This window comes from Dermacentor albipictus, chromosome 1, assembly GCF_038994185.2.
Source record: "Dermacentor albipictus isolate Rhodes 1998 colony chromosome 1, USDA_Dalb.pri_finalv2, whole genome shotgun sequence".
NCBI lineage: Eukaryota > Metazoa > Arthropoda > Arachnida > Ixodida > Ixodidae > Dermacentor > Dermacentor albipictus.
In genome coordinates, this window is record NC_091821.1 from 338,199,319 (window position 1) to 338,219,567 (window position 20,249).

The 20,249-nt window shown below is 43.4% G+C and overlaps 1 protein-coding gene and 1 pseudogene across 9 annotated transcripts in view; one reads left to right on the plus strand and one right to left on the minus strand.

Annotated features, from left to right (window-relative positions):
• Mvl (solute carrier family member malvolio) overlaps nt 1-20,249 on the minus strand; it is a 42,576-nt gene extending 22,327 nt beyond the window's left edge. For 2 of the 9 annotated variants that reach the window (XR_010563968.1, XM_070531727.1), the window contains exons 1-13: nt 14,196-14,435; nt 12,914-12,964; nt 11,533-11,565; nt 11,327-11,389; nt 9,774-9,907; nt 7,380-7,502; nt 6,532-6,758; nt 5,182-5,320; nt 3,255-3,410; nt 1,982-2,140; nt 1,466-1,507; nt 1,324-1,362; nt 450-569 (exon numbers count right to left, since the gene is read on the minus strand). Coding sequence is in view for 7 of the 9 variants with exons in the window: in XM_070531727.1 (XP_070387828.1) it covers nt 450-569; nt 1,324-1,362; nt 1,466-1,507; nt 1,982-2,140; nt 3,255-3,410; nt 5,182-5,320; nt 6,532-6,758; nt 7,380-7,502; nt 9,774-9,907; nt 11,327-11,389; nt 11,533-11,545 (1,215 nt within the window). In the remaining 2 variants the exon portion in view is untranslated. Of the gene's footprint in view, nt 1-449; nt 570-1,323; nt 1,363-1,465; nt 1,508-1,981; nt 2,141-3,254; nt 3,411-5,181; nt 5,321-6,531; nt 6,759-7,379; nt 7,503-9,773; nt 9,908-11,326; nt 11,390-11,532; nt 11,566-12,136; nt 12,222-12,903; nt 12,965-13,628; nt 13,652-14,195; nt 14,436-20,224 lie in introns of those variants that run through there. The other 7 variants (XR_010563911.1, XM_070531726.1, XM_065430215.2 and 4 more) reach the window with 6 other exon arrangements.
• LOC135897897 (U2 spliceosomal RNA) lies at nt 7,876-8,055 on the plus strand (annotated as a pseudogene).

Sequence of the window (20,249 nt, forward strand, 5' to 3'; positions counted from 1 at the left end):
CATGTGACTTAATGACATGTGCAAGCAGGTGGTGTCTCTCTCTCTCTCTTTTTTTTACATTCTTTCTAAATAAACTTCAGTTGTTAGACAGTGCTTGTCCTGTGTCCTTCCTGCCTGTGCTACCATCGTTTTCTCTGATGATTAAAAAATGCAAAGCTCTCTTCCGCAGCCCTCGAAAATGAGCCAATCGCAATCAAGAAATTAAATCTCTATCAAAAGTGCATCGTGTGACACTCGTATTAGTGAAGTAACTCTACAAAGCTATTCATGCTATCACTCACAAATTAGATATAAGCATATTTAACGGCAGCAAACAAGGACAGAAGGGAGACAACACCACAATACGCTTGTGTATATTGATACCACATAGTGGAAACACGTTAAAAGGCAGGACTGTGTTCTGTAACTGCAGTAGTTCAGTGCAACAAGAACAGTTCATGACACATTACCTCCATGATGAACTGGCCCGAGTATGTCCCGGTCATAGTGGAACTCTGTCCTGCAGCCAGAATGCCTATGGCCCAGACATATAGTGGGAACATACCAAATGCACAGCCCAGGTAGACACCCTGTTGTAAGACACAAAGCAACAGTGATATAATTAAAAACAGCTGCTCTGAAAATAGTGTGTTATCACTGTGAATGAAAGCTAAACTGAAAAGCCATCTCTCTCTCTCTCACACACACACACACACACACACACACACACACACACACACACACACACACACGCACGCACGCACGCATGCACACACTGAGAATGATGACCAGCACCACAAGTGTCTGCTACATAAAACTAGAAAATTACAGGCTTTGGAACAAATTTAGAAATGTTACAGGAGCTTTGACTGCAAGTGTCATTGAAGCAACCTAATTGATTATCTACCACTATAATGTTTAGAAATTGAGGAAACCTTTTCTTAGAGCCATTCAAGTGTTCTTTTTTAAATACCTGCTACTGCAATGATAGCTTCTTGAAGATCTAAGTTCTAAACTTGCTAGGTGCTTTCTCAATTCTTCAATTGTTAGAACACGTGACAAACAGCAGTTGGTTACAATTGCATCACTAGAGCTGCATCAGCCATAAATAGAAAAATTATTGCAACAAAATGTTTTTATTCCACTGTGAAAGCTAGGTTTAAGATACAACATTAGAGTACAGTTGAAACATGAAAGAAAAATGGAGACGACCATTACACACACATACAATAGCAACTACAAAAATTTAATTTAGGAATTAGAAATGTTAAAATGAGCAAGTATAATCATTAGCATTGAAATGCGTACCAACTATAACGTAAATAAAGATTCAAAATGACTTACACCCTTATATATGTCCACATCCACAGGATTCGTGTTGTTCTAACGGCATAAAAATCAACAAAATATGAAAATTAAAATACAGCAAAAGTGCAAGTTGCAACCCAAGATGGAAGCTGGTTTGTAAGTGCCCTCTTCTACTCACAGCAAAGACATCCTGGAACTCAGTTCCCATGCATTGATCCCTCTGAAAAAACGAAATGCATCTTTACAGAGCATGGACAATAGAGAACACAAACATTACTATGACAAAATCACATGCACTTGCTTCTCTAGCATCATGTCATCACCCAGGAAAGCCTTTAAAAGGCCCCATACACGTGATATAATTTAATGTGTAAATAATCATAGCACGTTTAAAAGCACAGTGCGTAATCTTTAACTTTTCAGTCTAAGACATATGCGATCACATGTTCATTGCTTTCAGTATATCACAGATACGAGGAAACAGCAACCACACTTTCAGCTTTGCCTATTTCAGGCTTGATGTCTATAAGCAGCCATTAAGGGTTTAGCCCCATTATGTAACTGGAAATTTATTTTTGATACAAAAGAAATTTTGTATGGCCCATGCAGGGTCTGTGGTAACTTAGGACACAGTGCCTGCAGTTCTACAGTGATAACAGTAAAAATGAAGAAATAACTTTTTGTCGGCACTCACAATGTCAAGGTTAGTGCGGCCGAAGAGTCCATGGGCAAAGACACCCATGACGAAGATGTTGATGATAAAGGAGACGAGGAGTGCAATACAGGCCTCAATAAAGAAGTATTTGTTGGCTTCCCGCACTTGGACCTTGTCAGCACGGTCTACATCTCGTGACTGCAATGCAAGCACACCATCCACTTAGCAACACATTAACACACCTTGTTAAGCCCTTGGGCTGCTAGTGTCAGTAAATCAAGTCTTTGAAATGAGGAAGCTTTCTGTGTGTTGAGCAATAAAAGTGCCCTACCACTTTGTAGGTACTACAGAATTAAATTTAGTAGCCCACGATCGACTTGACAAAGGAAAATGTTGCAGTTCTCCCCATAATGCAATGCAGTGATGGGATAGCAGGTGCAATATTATATGCAGTAATTCTTGCACTGTTTTAGCAAGAGTTGGAGGAAACATCAGCAGATGCATGCAATAATCTTCTTTCAAAAAGAAAACTTTATTCAATTGTGACATCTAATTCTTGGTCATTCCTCTATAGTGGGTGTGCATAATATCTAGAGAAAAACCGACCAACCAACCAACGCTAGTCCGAGTCACTTTCATTTGTGGAAGTGGTGGCCCCCATTTTTAGCTTTTTATCGCTGGCTTCGTTTGTTATTTCAGCTCAGTGCTGGTTTATGGAGAAGCTTTCGGATTGTGGTATCAGTCAATCAAAGCGCATCAAACAATCAAAGCACAAGGCAGCATGACCATGCTCCCTAGGCACGGTATTATTCTCTGCTGTTCCTAAGAGGCAAAATGTTCCAATTACCAATCTGATGGTCTGGAGCGTGTTCAAATCCTTGCACTACAATGCATATTCCTTTTTCCCTTGATTTCCTTTCTCCTTTATCAACGAACTTCGTGTGACGTACTTTGGGATTTCCACAACATACACCAGTGAACATCCAAACAACTAAGGAAGTGAGCTTATAACAGCTATCACTGTACGAGATACAGATGAAGGAAGTCCTGCCAGGAACCCGGTTAGACAACCATCAGGCAATGCCACAAACGAAACCCCCACCCCCACCAAGCTACTTGACAGTTAACTTCGACAGTGTTCGCAATGCACAGATACTACAGAAAAAAAGGACAGGCAGATTAAAAGAGGCAGCGCTCTTTCTCTCAGCCTGTCCATTTTTCCTTAGTACGTGCACACTGCGAACACCATCGAAATTAACCATCACCATCTCGCCCAAGCTTCAACACAAGCGCCTGACAGTTGTACACCTACCTTCACAAGTGCAGAGTGGAGGTAAAGATTGTGCGGCATGATGACAGCGCCCACAATGCCCACTGCCTGCAAGAGGGCCCGGCTGTCGCAATGTGAGCACCAGGGAACAAACAGGCCCTCCACCACTCGTACCTGGTCAGGGGCCACTCGCACGTACTGTAGCAACAGACAATTTTGTCAAAAGCTGCCACACCAGCCTATGTACTGGCACACTCCACTTCTAAACTTGCCAGTTATATGGAAGTTAGTATGATAAACCAACAGAGCATTTAGTCCTAACTGTATTCAGGAGCAGTATACGCTGTCTATCACTATCTGTGGATGCTGTTTTGCTAAGCCAGTGGGCAAAATGCCTGTAGCTATAGTGAGGTGTTGTGCTAGATGCAACGGCATGCAAAAATGAAATTATCCTAGAAAGTGATCGACCAATAAGGATATCCGGCACAAGATGAAAAACAATATTTATTCGTTTTAATCGGCCCAGATGTTCCTTTTCTCAAAAAAAGCATTTGCTTGTACTATTTAGAATTTCACGAAGACTAGTGTAATGCCATATAAAACCCATTCCTTCTGTGCCAACATCTGTGGCCAATAGAGCATTTCAAAATTTAGCTGCTTACATGCAGAGGTTAGCATTAGTTGCACTACAAATTATAACGTGCAAATAGATAATTTGTAAAATTTCCCTATTTAAATTTTAGTTGTTTACTTTAGGGTGCATATTACAAATATGTAATTGAAACCAGTCAGTGCTCAAAATGTGCACCTTTCATCTAAATCATTTCCGTAAAATAATTTTGCTCACTCTCTAAAGGAGTCCAAGATTAGCACAAATCCAAGATATACCTTCCCAAAAAGTGCAACAATTATTCCATGCATTATTTTACTAAAAAGGCTTCCTAAGATATTGTTGATTGATTCATGGGGTGCGATGTCCAAAGAAACACTACGGCTATTAAAGATCGCATAGTAGAGCGCTCTAGATTAATTTTGATCATCTGGGGTTCTTCAACGTACACATAAATCTAAGTTTGCGAATGTTTTTGCATTCTGTAACCATCAAAATGCAGCTGCCATGGCCAGGAATTGAACCCACAACCCCATGCTTAGCAGCAGCTGCCACAGCCACCAAGCCACCAAAGCATGCTCCTAATGCAACATGGAACAAGAATACATGAAATTCCAATGTATTTCATGACAATGTCTCATTACACAATGCAAGCATTACAATATTATGTGATTTCATAAAAGAGCCCTATTTGAGCTATATTACACATACATGCTATATACAGTAAAACCTCACTAATATTATCCTATTACACATGATTTTTAGCACCAACGTTCATGACCGAGAATACAAAAAAATGACCCAATACATTTATGCTTCTTTTTACTGGTTCATACGTTCCAGAAAACATGATCTTTCATCACCAATGCTCAGTACATCGCCAAACTGCGATAGTATGATACGTTTTTGGCCACTAGATCCAATGTAAACAAGAAAGGCGCGAGGCATGCGCAATCGAGAACCGTAGCCACCACCGAATATTGCGGGAAGCTGCTCCAGCAGCTTCCCGCAATATTCGCCCTCCCGTCTCACGTGAAAACACCAGTGCACAGTCAGTTTCCTATTCTGGTACCAGCAAATGCCCTCACAGGTAGGTCATTGCATGTCACATTCAAAGCTATCGGCGCCAACCCTATAGCGATAAGCATCTTAGTATGTCTTAGTAGGTTAGTAGTATGTTTTTTCTTGCCCTTTTTTTCGAGAACGTATGAACAAGGTTCTACTGTATTCCACAAGCTCACTTCAAGTGAAGCCTGCATTACATGCAGCAATCGCAGAAGCCTGCTGGCAGGTCATAATGCAAACAACATTCCATACCAGCAAAAAGAGAGAAGAGATTAAAGAGTACCGAAAGAGTACCTCATATCCGAAAGTGACTGCCATGACGAGGATGAGGAACCCAAAGAAAGCTTCAAGTTTACGCAGGCCGTACTTGTCCAACAGCAAGAACGTAAATGTGTCTATTATTGTGATCAGCACACCCGCATACAGTGGAACCCTGCAGTGATGTGAACGGAAATAAAAGGCACTGCAGAAGCATGTAATACCAGTCTAGTTGCCCGGTGGCCATAGAACATGAAATCATGCTCAAGAAACAAATAACAAGAAGGCACAGCAAAGTTGTCCTGAGTTTGCCATTCTAGCCCTGTCTTGAGACAAAAATGGCAAGTTTGCTAGCATACACAGTGCACTGTCAGAGGGCTTTACATTTACGAGAAATGGTTGGAGACAAGTGAATAGTAGTGACAAGGCCACTAAGGCTCAGTAAAGAACAATGATTCAGATTGACTGTGGAAGATGAGAAACAATGTGAGCAAAGCTTACGCTCCAATGCATAAATTAGTCCTAGAAGCCCGTGGTAAAGAGCAGCAGTAAGGCGAAAGAAATGGAGGCTAAGAGAAGTACAAGCATGATAGATGAAGGTATGCTCTAGATATTTTACCATTAGCTCTGCTTACTTTCTGGATGATGAATTAACTAAACCTGTCATAGAAGCTTCTTTTTTTTTGTATGTGCTTAAAGTTTTTGAAGATCCAATCGCTGTTCATATGGTAATGGACATTCTTCTTCAACTAGTACCTGCAGAGCAGCTGAATAAAAGTGACACAGGCCACACAGGTGTGAAACCCCAGTTTGTGGTGGGCAGATGTAAATGTATTAGAGCAGCCATATGTTTCACAGAACCGTTGAAAACATAAAGCATTCTTGCAAATGGAGAGAGGGCACTGGTCTTGTGAAAACTTTGCTTTTCTCATTTTTTGCACAAAGAAGTCCATTTTGTTTCATATGTGAGCATTAACAGGATTCTGCATCAAGTTGGAATAAACAAACCATACAGTTCCCCACAAAATTACGACAGGGAACTCTGGCACTAATGCTTAGAGGCTTTGTGGGTTCATAAATTCATAGTTTTCAACAAAATATTGCTCTGTATACCCAACAATTTGAAGTTAATACACATATGCACAGACAGAAAGTAAATTGCCTTGCTGTGTTTAGAAAATTACGAGTGTTTGGAAATTTTGAAAGATAAGGCGAAATAAGTAACATCACAAGAATGTTTGAAGTCGTGAGCATGAAGATTAGACTAATTGATATACTAACCACCATTCTCATGGTAGCTGATGATCACAGCATATAAGTTACCTCAAGTAATTTTGTAGGAAACTATGAAACACAGCTTGGGCAGCAGAGAGAAGTGAGACTTACCGTCCACCTGAAAGGAGGAAAATGGCGATGGCAGTGCCAATGACCTCTTGCATGTCTGAACCAACGACAGCCACTTCAATCATAATCCACAACAAGATACGAGGAAAACGAGGGTAGCCACGCCGGCACATTTCAGCCAGATGCAAGCCTGTCACAACACCCAGACGAGCACTCAGACGCTGCATCATCAGGCCCAGCAGAGTAGCCGACAGCAACACCCACATAAGCTGCAACACAAACAGAAAGAAAGCACGACACCTCGTTTTCACAGTGACCAGCACTGAGTCTTACGTGCCGACATTGGTTTATGCTCTGTTTATTAAGACTAGCCACATTCTCATAGATTGGAACATGAGACCAGAAGAAACTACGAGACAAAAGAAGCACTCAATGTTGATGTCTAGTCTGTTCTTCTGCAGTCTCTGTTTCCAGTGATGGAAAGAAAAACTGGCCATCCCATGTCCCTATACTATGAGCAAGATTTCTGTACATATAAAGACTCCGCTACGCACTAAAGAGCACTGTGTAGCCTCAATTGGTTCAGTTTGGACAAATATGCAAGAGCAATGCTAGACTGCAGAAATGAAATTCAGAAGAATCGTAGGATTCTGCACAATAGCACTGGCAGGGCAAGAGAGCAGCACAGTTGTACTTAAAGCATGAGAGAAGAACCTGCTTCACAAACTGCCAGCAAAGCACTTTGCTTGTTCAATCTGTTCGTGCAACAAGCGTAACCTTGTGTTCACTTGTAACGCGACTTGCTGATTTTATGCCACCAAACTTGCACTTTAGAGATAGACTTACCCAGGCATAGACGAATACGCGAGCTAGCAAAAAAAATGTCGCACCTTGTACTCAGCCAGGGCCCCAGATTGCAGGTCTGACTCAATGTTGCCCGGGTCCAGGTATGCTATGCTCATCAGGAATCCTGGCCCCGTGAAGGCCCACAGTTTGCGCCAGCTGAAGGATGTCTGAAAGAATTTGCAAACCTTGTTTAAAACCTGCTACAGCTCGTATTACCTGCTATCATCTTCAACTTGTTGAATGACAGGTTAGGAATAAAAAAATCATGAGCCATTCCGCTCTGTGAAGATGGATGACCAGTGAAGTTGCTTGGCACATAACACAGAGGTGACAAAGAATTTTGAACAAAGGTATAAACTCATTTACCGTGATTTTTATACACATTCGCATGGACGATGGGATCGCCACCGAAGGAGCTAGAGGTAACTAGACATGTGTGGCGTTTTGACGGGACCGCCACCACAGGAGAGTGGAAAGAAAGGAAAGTAGATATGCAAGTGCTTGGAATGCCAACAAAGAGAGGGCAGTGCGAACGCAGACATGGCCAATGTGGGTGAAAGTGTAGTATCTGTTCTTATCAGCACAATATCAGATAAGGGTTTTATTTGGACCCAAGATATTAAACTTAATTTTGCAAGTTGGAGGAGTGCTTGAAGCCTGCTTCATTCCTGCTGTGGGTCAGCCCGGTATTGCACTATCACCAGGATCGGCCCACGGTCCTTGCACACGCAGAAGAAAAATGCACAGCACTCTAGCCACAAACAGCTTCATTGTAAAAAACACACAAGATGCATGTGTGCCATGCTGCATGTGCGTAAGGAGTGTTGTAATGATTAAAGGGGCCCTGAACCACTTTTTATCGAAGTAGAGAAAGACATTTGAAGTGAAAATACGCTATTCCAGAAATACTTTGGTGCAAAAACCACTTCAATGCGTTCAGCAGAAGCGGAGTTATTGGCAATCAAACAAGGCCTCCACTGTACTCCCATTCCTTCTTCAATGCCTTGCACTGTGAAGGCTACAGTGGAGTGGGGCGTACCCACAACGCTCCACCTTCTGAACGTCACCATGGCATGCAGCCCAAATTTCATTTTGAATCTTGGCATAGACACCACGGCTTCCAATTTTGGTGCCTATGACACACTAAACGTAAGCCAAACGCAGTTGTCCTCAGCGAGCAGCAGTGTGCTTAGCCAGTGGACTCGTGGCAGCACCCCACGTCAGCTGCGGCATCTATGCTACGTAGCGGACTGCAGCTATCAATAGCAGCCCTATATAAGAATCCACTTTATTACGAAATAAAGTGTCTAGAAGAGAATGAGAAGCAAGCTTCTGTTGAAAAGAGCGCTTGAAAGAAAGGTGACTTTGCGTTTTATTTGCAAGCTCCACATACTGTGTACGACAGGGAAAATTGGCCGAGATGTTCACAGCAGTGTATGATGCCCGTGCACTTATTTCACTAAGACCGAAGGATTGTTCAGGGTGCCTTTAAAGTGACAAACCATCTGACAAGTGTACATCTTCATCCCCCTGAAGTATAGGGATACCAATGTATCAAGTAATGCTCACTTTCTATGTCTACTTACCACACACAAAGCAGCCTTTCCACATACCCTCTGTTTATCATAGTATTTTATGCCAATGGTCTGGCAGAAAGCATTCATTCATCTTAGCAAATACTGTGCCACTGTGGGCTGCCAATGCTAACTTCCAAACATCACATGATGCTTTTTCATACATTACATATTTAACAACATGCCTCCTCCGGCATGTCACTGATTTCCCCTTCACTATGGTGTATGCTTGCATAGAAAAACATGCCTTCACCTGCGTACAAGAATTCAGATTAACAAGTATGTTAGAGAAGCCAGGCTCTTACGTGGGAGGGAATGCTGAAGAGAGCCACTGGTTATAGAACTCCCAACCCTTTATCCAGCATTGTAGAGATGACAGATTTTGCTTAAGTATTTGAAAATACTTCAAGCATTAATCTATATACTAGTTGACGTCTACTGTATACCTTTTGCATAAAAAAGAAAGGGGGGCACTTTTTGCTCTGTATGGTCTGACAGAAAGCCCTTCAGCAACACTTGCCTGGGTAACTAACGAGATTTGTTGGAATGACACCAGCCTTATTGCATAAAATTCTTCACAGAGTACAGTCCTAGCATGATGACAGCACCCTTTGTGAAGTGACCAAACTTAATAATAGAAAGCTTATGCTTCACAAAAAGAAAAACAAAAACAAGAATAATGGCTTATATATTGTTGTTCTAATTACCATTTATTAGTTGGACTTGCTTTATGTTTCACTTACAGTTACGTGATGATTATATGTTGGCAATTAAGGTATCAAGACACATTCTATTGCCATACAAGCTAGAAAAAGTTCATTACGAAAAAAAAAAGAAAGCAGAAGAAAGGTTTCGCTTGCTCACCTCCCCTGTATATGGAACCTCAATCTTCTGTTGAAAGTATGCTTGGTCAGAGGGCTCAAATATCTTCCGATTTGATTTCGTAGTGCAGTTTCCAAGGCCTTCAATAGAACTGTATGACCGCATTGATTGGTCCCCTGCAGAAAAATATTTCCCATATGCACATGCGAGTACTCGTTAATAGTGGTACATGACGAATACCTACTATTGTATTACCCAGGTTCTTAAAATACAAGTTGCTTTATGGTCAGTGCAGTAAACATTGCAAATGGCCCTAGAGCACTGACACACAAATACAACTAGTACATGCCTTGAATGAGAAGCACACAAGTCAAGTGTAGCAATGAAGGGTCATTCCCACTTCTAAATTGCAGTCTGTTAATTAATTATTCAAATTTGGGGGTTTTACATGCTACAACGAGGATATGATTATAAAGCACGCTGTAGTGGAGGACTCTGGAAAAAGTTTGACCACCTGTGGTTTTTATAATGTGTGCCCAACACAAGGTTCACAGGCATTTTTGCACTTCGCCACCATAGAAATATGGCAGGGGCAGTTGACATTCAATCCTGTGCTCTCGAGCTTAGCGCAGTAACGCCAAAGTCACAATGCCACCATGGCACACTTTCCATTTGTTCATACATTTGAAGGATAAGAGCAAGATGCATGTGTCTGAAAACTGAATGAAAAGTGTAAATATAGAGATAAACAGCACATATAAGCAGCAGTTTCAATCCTGCTAATGACTTAACTAAGTGTCCTTTGCTTTATGTTCACGTCATTAAGTACAGCTTCTTTGCAAGAATGAGTGTGCCTTGCTTAGCACTTTTATAAGGAGCAGCAAAAGTTAGCAATAACTCAAGGCTGCTTAAGCACACATATATAAATAAATAGGTGGACAAAATGCTGGCTAAATGAACTAGCAATTTCTTTTATACAGTATCATACTAAACTGAACTTCATGAACAAAACAAAAGAAACTACAGTTATATTGTTTCTTGGCCTCATCTTTTCAACTTTTCAATGAGCCCCTTGACTACCAAATCCTTGTCACAGAGCCAGGTAAGTTATTTTTAATCGCTCAAACTAGCACAAGTACGATAACAGTATAATGTGGTACACTCAGCTGAAGTTCCTGCCACCACTCCAGTGAGGTGGTCATTTTATGTTTCTGATATAAAGGATTAATGTTTGCATATTCCCCAAAGAACACTCTCGCAATCACAATTGCTTTATCAGGCCCCATTCGTCCAGCTGTAGCCCAGTCACTGTTTACAGCTTCTTTATTATTTGCCTTTTACTTTGTTTATTTTCTATGTCATTTACTTGCTGAATGGCACAGGTAGTACCCTCAAAAGGTCTTATATGTCACAAAGCATTTGTAAGGCACAGTAATTATTAGCATCCTTGAAGCAAACTTCAGCAATGGTTAGTGATGGTCATGTTTGAGTGAAGTAGCAGAGGCTAAAAGGGGTTAACAAAACTTTGACATTGTTCCAGAAATTCTTCACATGCTTTCTGTTTCTGTAGATCTCTTATTTCCGCATACACGTACCATGAGTGATGTGTGTGCCGGGCGCATTTTCTTCATGTGAGGTTTCTCTAGTCTCGTATGCTCCTGAAATAATGAAACATGCATCACAATGGGTAAGTAACCTTGTAGAACACTGCATTAATCTATTTGATGTGCTTCATTGTTTTGTTATCAATAGCACGTCTGTCTAAACATGAAGAAAAACAAGCAATTACGAGGACGTTCACCTGGTAGTGACATGCCGAAGTCAGGTCTTCACGCTGGAACAATGCGACACCAATATTACAGTTAACATTTCAGCACATCATCAAAATGTTCTTGTTCTGATTATATCCTTATCTTATGCATTCAATCAGCTTCAGAAAACATTTAACAGAAACTAGGAAGGCACAAAGCATACAGATCAAGACTGCCCAGTTTGATAACATTGCCTATCTACAGCAGAAACAGCCGTGGCATGAATAGTGCAAATCACAGTAACATAACAGCACCATGGAAGCAGAGAGCAGCAAAATCACAAACTAAACAATAACATAACAAGCAATCCCAGCACGCCTTTAAAAAACCACAGTGTGATCGTGTGACCGTCAATCTTTTCACTTAGCCTTACAGATATCTTGCCGTTCTGAAACAATCTACCAACAATGTCGGTTTGGCTTGAATGAACTATGTCAAAAGTACAGTGCCTCAGCATTCACATGACAAGTGGGTCAGTCAAAAACAACCTAATTTTTTTTACCCACATGCGGCCAATCTGAAGAACTCCCAACTATGAGATACGATTGTGGAATTGACATCACTACATAAGTTGCAGCAGGTGTAGTTATTTACCTTCATATAATGCACCATTCAGTTAATGCTACCAAATCAAGCAACACACATTGCAATGAAGTTCCTCCACTGTACTGTTTGGGTGCCATGTTTGTGCACCTGTGCAAATGAATAAATAAATTCTTAGAAATGTTTGTGCAATTAAAATGAGAAATAACTAACACTCTTGTTTTAGTCAATCATTTAGCGAGCTGTTACAACTCAACACTAACATCAAACCTTATGAAAAGAGCTAGGTGCCTTAGAATTATTTTATGCTCGGAGACTGTCTTCACCATTTCATAATAACTCAACAGCCCTGAAAATTTACGCATCCTCATGGTTTGTGTCACGGCTATGATAATAAGATGCATTAACGTAGCATGCTGCACTAATAATATATGATGTTACTTACACATAAATTTCTGCAGTGATAACTTCAGGAAGCGAAAACAAATTTGTTGTTGTGCAGAATTCGCACTTTAACTGCATACACTTAGAAAGCTAACAGTGCTATGCATTGCAATACAACTCCAGTGACTTGTACATCACACATACATAATTATAGGTTATGGGCACAAAAACTAAGCTTATATATATGCTTCAAAATATGGCCAATATTGACAGGCCATGTGGATGAATAAGCTTACAACTTGATTCATGTTGCTTGTTATGTACGCTTGCTTTCTGCATCTTTTATACTCTTCTGTGTACTACAATGCACAAACAAAACCAGAATAACCTCAAGAACCTAAACTGAATAATATATGAATAAGTGGGCAAAATACCATCACAGACCATGAGATGAGACAGGTGTTTCACAATTTTCTGATTGCTTTGCTGCAAACTCTGCAAGAGAAATTAGTGTCCATGCATGAGCTGCCGCTTCGTTTGTCAGCTGCTTAAATAAAGCAACGCTAGAAAAAATTTATTGTTTTACTTGATACGAAATGATCACGACAGCGACGGCACGACAAGAATTTTCGCACAGTCAAACGTCTTTAGTAAGCATTATCTTGTACAGTCAGAAATTGTCTTGTAGCTCATATATTGAAATAATAATGATAATTTACATTAAGAAATGCACGACATATATACGTCTAGAGTGAGATCTCATGCTTGAAACTCGGTTTTCCATCAAATTTTCAGTTTCGTTGGCTCAATGCATTATAGCACCTCTATTGTCTACTTGCTTCATTACCCGCCGTGGTTGCTCAGTGGCTATGGTGTTGGGCTGCTGAGCACGAGGTCGCGGGATCGAATCCCGGCCACGGCGGCCGCATTTCGATGGGGGCGAAGTGCGAAAACACCCATGTGCTTAGATTTAGGTGCACGTTAAAGAACCCCAGGTGGTCAAAATTTCCGGAGTCCTCCACTACGGCGTGCCTCATAATCGGAAAGTGGTTTTGGCACGTAAAACCCCAAATATTATTATTATTATTACTTGCTTCATTAGTGCATTTATAGTGCCGACATCGCTTTTACAGTGCTTGTCAAAATGAGGAGTACGTACGTGCATTCAATGGTGTACGTAATACGCTTCGCTGACCGGTTCCAGGGGCTTCTGGTGATAGCCGCGAATAAGACTGACTCAGTCATGAAGGGAACAGAAACTCAAAGTGGTTGGCCATGAATTTTGTCAAGGACCAATTTTGCGCAAGCGCATGACTATGTAGCTGCTTAATTTTGCAACCGTACCAATCGTAGCTTGGCAGCGGAGCTACTCGCACTTAGCCGGCAAGCTTGTCGTTACGATGTCATCGCTCTTAATATATTGTAACGACGCTGTCGGTTAGCGGGAGATCCCGCCTAGGTGAGTTCCGGATTCAGAGGAATACGGTTGTCAACATTTCACAGAATCTTAGCAAATGTTCACATGCAGCATCCCGAGCTTATTGAAATTCCCGATTGAGAAGTCCGGCAATAGTGTTCCCCATAACAAACGCCAGCGTTACAACAACACAGTGGGTAGTGGCACCGGTATCCCTGACATGTGCATCATTTGCGCATGGGAAAAAAATAGAAAGAGAGAAAAGGCGGGGTTGGAGGGAAGAGGCGTACAACGAGTGATGTGACTCACCTGAAGGCCTGTCCGCACATGCAGCACACAAAAGTTCCAGCACTCCTCAATAAGTAAAAGCTCCGGCACAAATTTCTAGCATTGCCGTAACGTTTGCGAAGCACCCTTCATACCGCTGCCCGTCCGCAACAGCTGTGTGAGGTGCGAAGGCGCGAGTGTGTACGCGAAGTCAGGAACGAAACTCACGAAACCTCCGAACACCGAACACAGATTTTTCCGCGCGCAGCGTTCGCAGCGGTGACTAACTAAACTGAGACGGAATCAGCCCAGCCTCTAAGATCGGGCAGCGCGCGCTGAGCTGCCAGAGCTTTTGACGTGGCCGCCGAGATTGCCAACATGGTGCGTCGGACCAAGAATGCGTCGGACAGACGCAATATACCTTGGCATTTCATTACAATATTTACTGCTACTTCAGACAGCCATATATATAACCTTCGATACCATATATATATATATATATGACCAACTTTGTCTGTTTTAATCTGTTTATAGTTATGATGCTTACACGGCATTGTTAAGTAGCTAAAATCGAAATCTGGCTCTCAGTCAGATTTCCGTCAAATCTAAGCGGTTGTCTGATATAATTTGCACTGTACGTCTGCGCGTACTTCTCCATCTGAATTCTCCACGAACATGGAAGCCGCACTTTACTTTATAGGATATATTAATTGTGAACATGGGACCAATTAAATTTTGCTGCAAACTTCTGATTATTTACAGATTAGTATTTCTGATTACACGTGGCCAGCACGCTGTTGAGACGCTAGAGTTACTGTATATGGCTCCCGCATGGGTCCCTGTGGGAGCCATATACAGTAACTCGATCTATTGAAACGCCAGCTCCAAGCACTCTCTACAGGCTGTGTACGATTGTAACCTTTAATTGCGCTATCGGTGGCGTAGCCATTTATTTCGGGAAGGGGGGGGGGGGGGGGAGTTCTGCGCCGACAACTACGACTCATCCCTAAAGCCAGTGCCTTTACTCATCCCCCTCCTTCGTCTCCCTCTTTCTCTCTCCACACACACACACACACATGCACACACACACACATACACACACACACACACACACACACACACACACACACACATATATATATATATATATATATATATATATATATATATATATATATATATATATATATATATATATATATATATATATATATATATACCGCTCACAGACAAACTCAACATTCCCCGGAGACAAGAATGTGCACGTTTTTTGCATATACAGGACTTGGAAAAACGAACAGCGCTAAAAACGGGGCCTAACGAGAACAAGACTGCACACTATCGTGTGTCTTCTTGTTTGCAGGCCATACTTGTTGCAACCCAGGTAACAGCGGAGATAACCATTGTTTTCCAGCCATATCTTTAGGGAGTGGTACGGCCACGGCTACGTACGGAAAATGGCGAGCACTATTTTGCAAGTCGCCTATCTTAATCGTGCTTTCGGCGTTGTGGGCATGCTATTCTATATTTAATAATATACAGGAACGAAGCTTTGCGCAAGAACTTCGATCAATAGTATGATATGATGTAATTAAGTTTCACTCCCTTTCGGTGACCTGCTGTCCGACTTGTTTGAAGAGATATTTGGAAACAACTTGCGATCATGGTATTGCAGACATCACGCGACGCATATTGTTATTTGATCACGCATGGGAATTGACGAGGCAGACAGTCAGCAGCAGGGCTGCTTCCTGTTTTGTAGCCCATGTGAAAATTACGGCAACCGTAGTTCGCAGCAAATTAAGGGCCAATAGCTCCGAGAGATTTGAAAATTAAGTGTCGTGTTTACTGATGCATGTCTATTCTGAATATAGCCGAGACGTTTAGTTAGGATGGGCTTTCCGCAGCAAGCAACACGTGTTACAGCGGGTAGGTGAGCCCCAGCTAGGCGACTGGCCATGGCTGTCTGGTGTTGAGCGATCGGGCAGTGACGAGGGCTCTCTATGTTCATAATTATCCGCCAACTTCGTTCATGACGCCATTTAAGCGCGTCCCCCACCCCCCTTCTCATAGCCATCACCCCACTCCCCTTAAATTTATTTTCCGTTATTCACTACCGCATTCTTCAACATTCACAGGGTTGTTGAACGGCGCGGCGGCCCCTAACATTCCTATATTTTTGTTTCTGCGTGGGTTTCTAGACCATACACATAGCTGCCACCCTACGTGTTTGTTGTTGCGATTTCTTAGCTTCGCTGGTCTAGCACTCCCGTCCTTGAGATGACCTTGAAAAAACGCGGCGTCAAGCCGAGTGGTGCAAAAAAAAAAAAACCTCCGAACGAAGCGGCGGGTGAACAGGAGAACGATGGCGTGCAAGCAGCAAAAAAATTACCAACCCTTCCCCTACCGGAAAATGGGGGTAAGCGAAGCTTGTCCTGCGTGCCCCTGACCTTTGTCACGGTTAAGTAACCAACAGGTATCGGTGCCGGGTTGCTTCGGCCTCCCGCTCCCTCAGCTCAGGATCTTCTCGTTGCTGTCGAACTGCCTGGTTTCGGGCGGATTTAACTGTTGGATCAGCGCACTGACGGCAAACCCTTTCAGGGCGAGTTCTCGCCACCGCTCATCGAACGCTGCCCGTTCCTCGGGGGAACGCACAACGCCTGGCCGTCCCACCAATTTTCTGAGACTGAACCTGAACTGCTCGGAAACGAAGCTGGCGCAGCTGAAAATTGAGGGGCTTTAGGCGCAGCGCCCGCGACACCCTTTCCCTCCCCGGCTGAAGCGAAACGGCTCTGATTGGTTTTGCGCGTGGCGTGAGCGCGCGCCTCTGCAGCTGGAATCCTTGCTAATACGACCCACGTTCCGGCGCCTCTGCAGCTGTCAACTCGTCAAATCACCCTTAGCATCAGCTGCTTTGCTCTGGGAGCAGCAGCAGCTCCCAGAGCACCCCCAACTGGGCTTTGGCGTGGCCATATCGCCATCGAAACTTGTGAGCCAATGCAAGCTTCGCTTGAAAAGAGGTGCTGCGTCGCTGACGTCACCCGGCGGCGGCGGCTGTGGCGACAGTCGACTTCGAGGTGAGAGAGATGGCGATAGAGTACGCTCGCCCGGGGTCTAGTGGATTGCGCGGTAGGCCTCATAAGTACGCTACGGCCGACGATGCTCGCCAAGCGAGAAACGACGTTCGAAGCGGCGGCAGCAAAGCGTTTGACCGCGACTGCTGTTTTGTCCTGCTGAGACGGTGCGTAATTGTGTTCGGCTTGTGTTGCACATTTGTCACACACTTACTGGCGACAAGCATGCTGCACCTTTAGGTAGTGCATTAAGTGTTCGCATATGTCGTTGAGGTCGTTGTCCTAAAGCGCCACACGTACACTCCACACTGCGGCTCGTTATGTCTTGCAAGAAGTCTGACCACTGTTTAATGCAGTACCAAGTGTGCAGCAGGCTTATGCCTTTATGTGTTGCAGGAGTGTAACATGCTGCCTAACTTTTTTGCCGTGCGAAAATCAGCTTTCTGCAGGTCTTTCTTTCTTGTTCTGTTTGGTTGCCCTGTTTTCAATCTTACCAGCGTGTACAAACTAGCTTAACAGCAAGCTCTTCTCATTTTTATTAACATAATGAAAGTCAGAGACAATGGAAAGAAAAAAAGTCGAAAAAAAGGGTGGGTTGCTTACTATGTGTTTCCTGGACAAGCAAGTCGCAATATTTTTGAAGTGATCTTCTTCAGGGCAGCGTGGTCGACGATTAGGTAAAGTACCACAAATGATAAGCTATTCGTCGACACGAAGGCCTGGTGGGGAGCAACGATGCCCCCAAGTTTAATGCACGCGCTCGTTCTGTCTTTATCTGTGTGTGTGGAATTTTTGCGCTGATTCCCCCCTCCCCCCCCCCCCAGGATTTATGGTTAACACGATCCGGAATAAGGTATAGGTGCGCCATGAGTGGCGCCGCAATGTTCTGCGCATGCATGGGAGAGCGGATCACCGCCATGATAGCCCCCCCCCCCCCACCCATTCGGACAGCCACTAGCCCTTAACTTGCTTTCACATTCAAGGTACGCTGTAACGTACGTAGAGCTATTCCAAACTTTTCTCTTCCGATTCTGCAGTCAGCCCTCCACGATTAGCCAAAACATTTTTGGGCCAGTCGCGTTAAACCTTGCCGGAAGTTGTATCCAACCATCCATCCCATTTCGCCTGTCTGTCACGCGACGTCACGAAAACCGTGATATTTCTATCTGGTATAACGTGTACACACTGATTATGCATGGACAGACCGGATAAAAGAAAATAATTGTTTCTGATTCGGCGCCTTTTTGCCATTAGCCCTCTGCTATTGATAAAAAGTTTACGAGCTGCGCCCACTTCACCTGTCTGTCACGCGAAGACACAAAACCGCAAAAACTCCTCACGTCAAAGTGTACACGTTAAGGATGCATTAACATGCCGAACAAAACTGATCTTGTTTTTGATAGCCGGAGATTGCCCCGTTCCGAAAGAAATAGAAAATAGCTGCCCGCCGATTACACAGGCACTGGCTATTTACACCGGCCGGAGAGCATCCATTCATTTACTTATAATAAACTTCTTGTGTGGCAGTATAACGTTATCGAGCCCTTTCGACACGTACACGACATCACTGCGCCAACTCTTCTTTGATGAGGATCATTAACCTACGCGCTGCCGAAATTTTCGACCAGCCACCGCAAGCTAATCAGTAAGGGAAAGCGGACCAATCGCAGACGCCGGCACCACCCTCTTGTCCAGTTACCTATTTTCACTGCTCTGGCTCAGCCACATCGAAACCCTTTCCACTTGAGCGTGCTCCTTGCCTCTTGTCAGCCAATTATATAAGAAAACCCGCTCAACTTAGGCAATTATGTTCGTTTTGAAAGCAAACAAAAGTGACTCCCTATAAACGCGAGGTGAGCGTTTGACTGGGCTTTTCAGACAACGATTTCGGTCCCCTCCCGATGCTTGCATTGGCGGTTGCGCAAATTTGACGTCTGGAGATTGAAATAACAACAGATTGGAGTAGTTTTACGTTGTCGAGCCCAAACTTTCCCTTTCATCCATGTCGCTCTTTCGGAGCCCACTTCCTGAAACTTTCTGTTCCGTGCGAAAGGGGACAGTTGCGGGGGGTCGTTAGAAAATTGCTTTCCTATAGCCGACAGAAATGCAGGTGTTGGGCTGTGGAGGTCGCGTGCTGGACTGTGATAGTGTAAACATTACAATTGTCCATAGCCTGAAGAGAGCGCTGGGAGCTGGCGTCACAACAGCGTGTTGGCCACGTATGCACAAGGCGCACGTAGACACGCACCAGCAAAATGGCTTCAGCGTCAGCGTCGAGGACACCTAGCCTACCTAAACAAGGGTTGCGCCATGGGTTGCGCGAAACAGGAGCGTCTTCGCCAAGCAGCGAAGCCTGGTGCAGACCGCGAATATATGTATATAATATATATAAATACGATTTTGTTATTTGAATTACGTACAGCCTCATAATTCAACTAAAGTTTAACGCTTCTGCCACGTCGATCAAAGCAAATAGCACATAAAGCTTCGCTTACATCGATGAATGCCCACAGTGGGTGAGATCCACCAAATTCTTTTTTTTTCTTTTTTTTTGTAACCTTTAAATATTGTCAGATGCTTATCTGTATTAGAATCTGCAGTGAACATCACATGACAACAAACCACGCAAGGTATCCTTCACAACAAAGAACAACAAATAACAAAAATAACGAAAGGAGAACGACATAAAAAAAGTTTAAATGACGTTTCACTTCGTGAACGCGGATGACGCGCAAGCGTATGTGGGCTTGAGGTTCTTCACGTGAGGTTCTTCAACGTGCACCTAAATATTTGCGCGCGGGCACTTTTACATACACTGCACGCACCGCAGTGCGGTCGCCGTGGCCGGAAATGGCGCCCTCAACTTCGTGTTCGGGAGCAGGTCGCCATAAAAGAAACCGAGTCACCGTGGTGGAATCGGAACGATATGCCTCTCCACAGTGACCGAGCACTTTGTTCTTCTGAACCACGTGGCTATTGCCTCATGTGCGTACTCACGTCTACGCCTCCATAAGCAAACGCT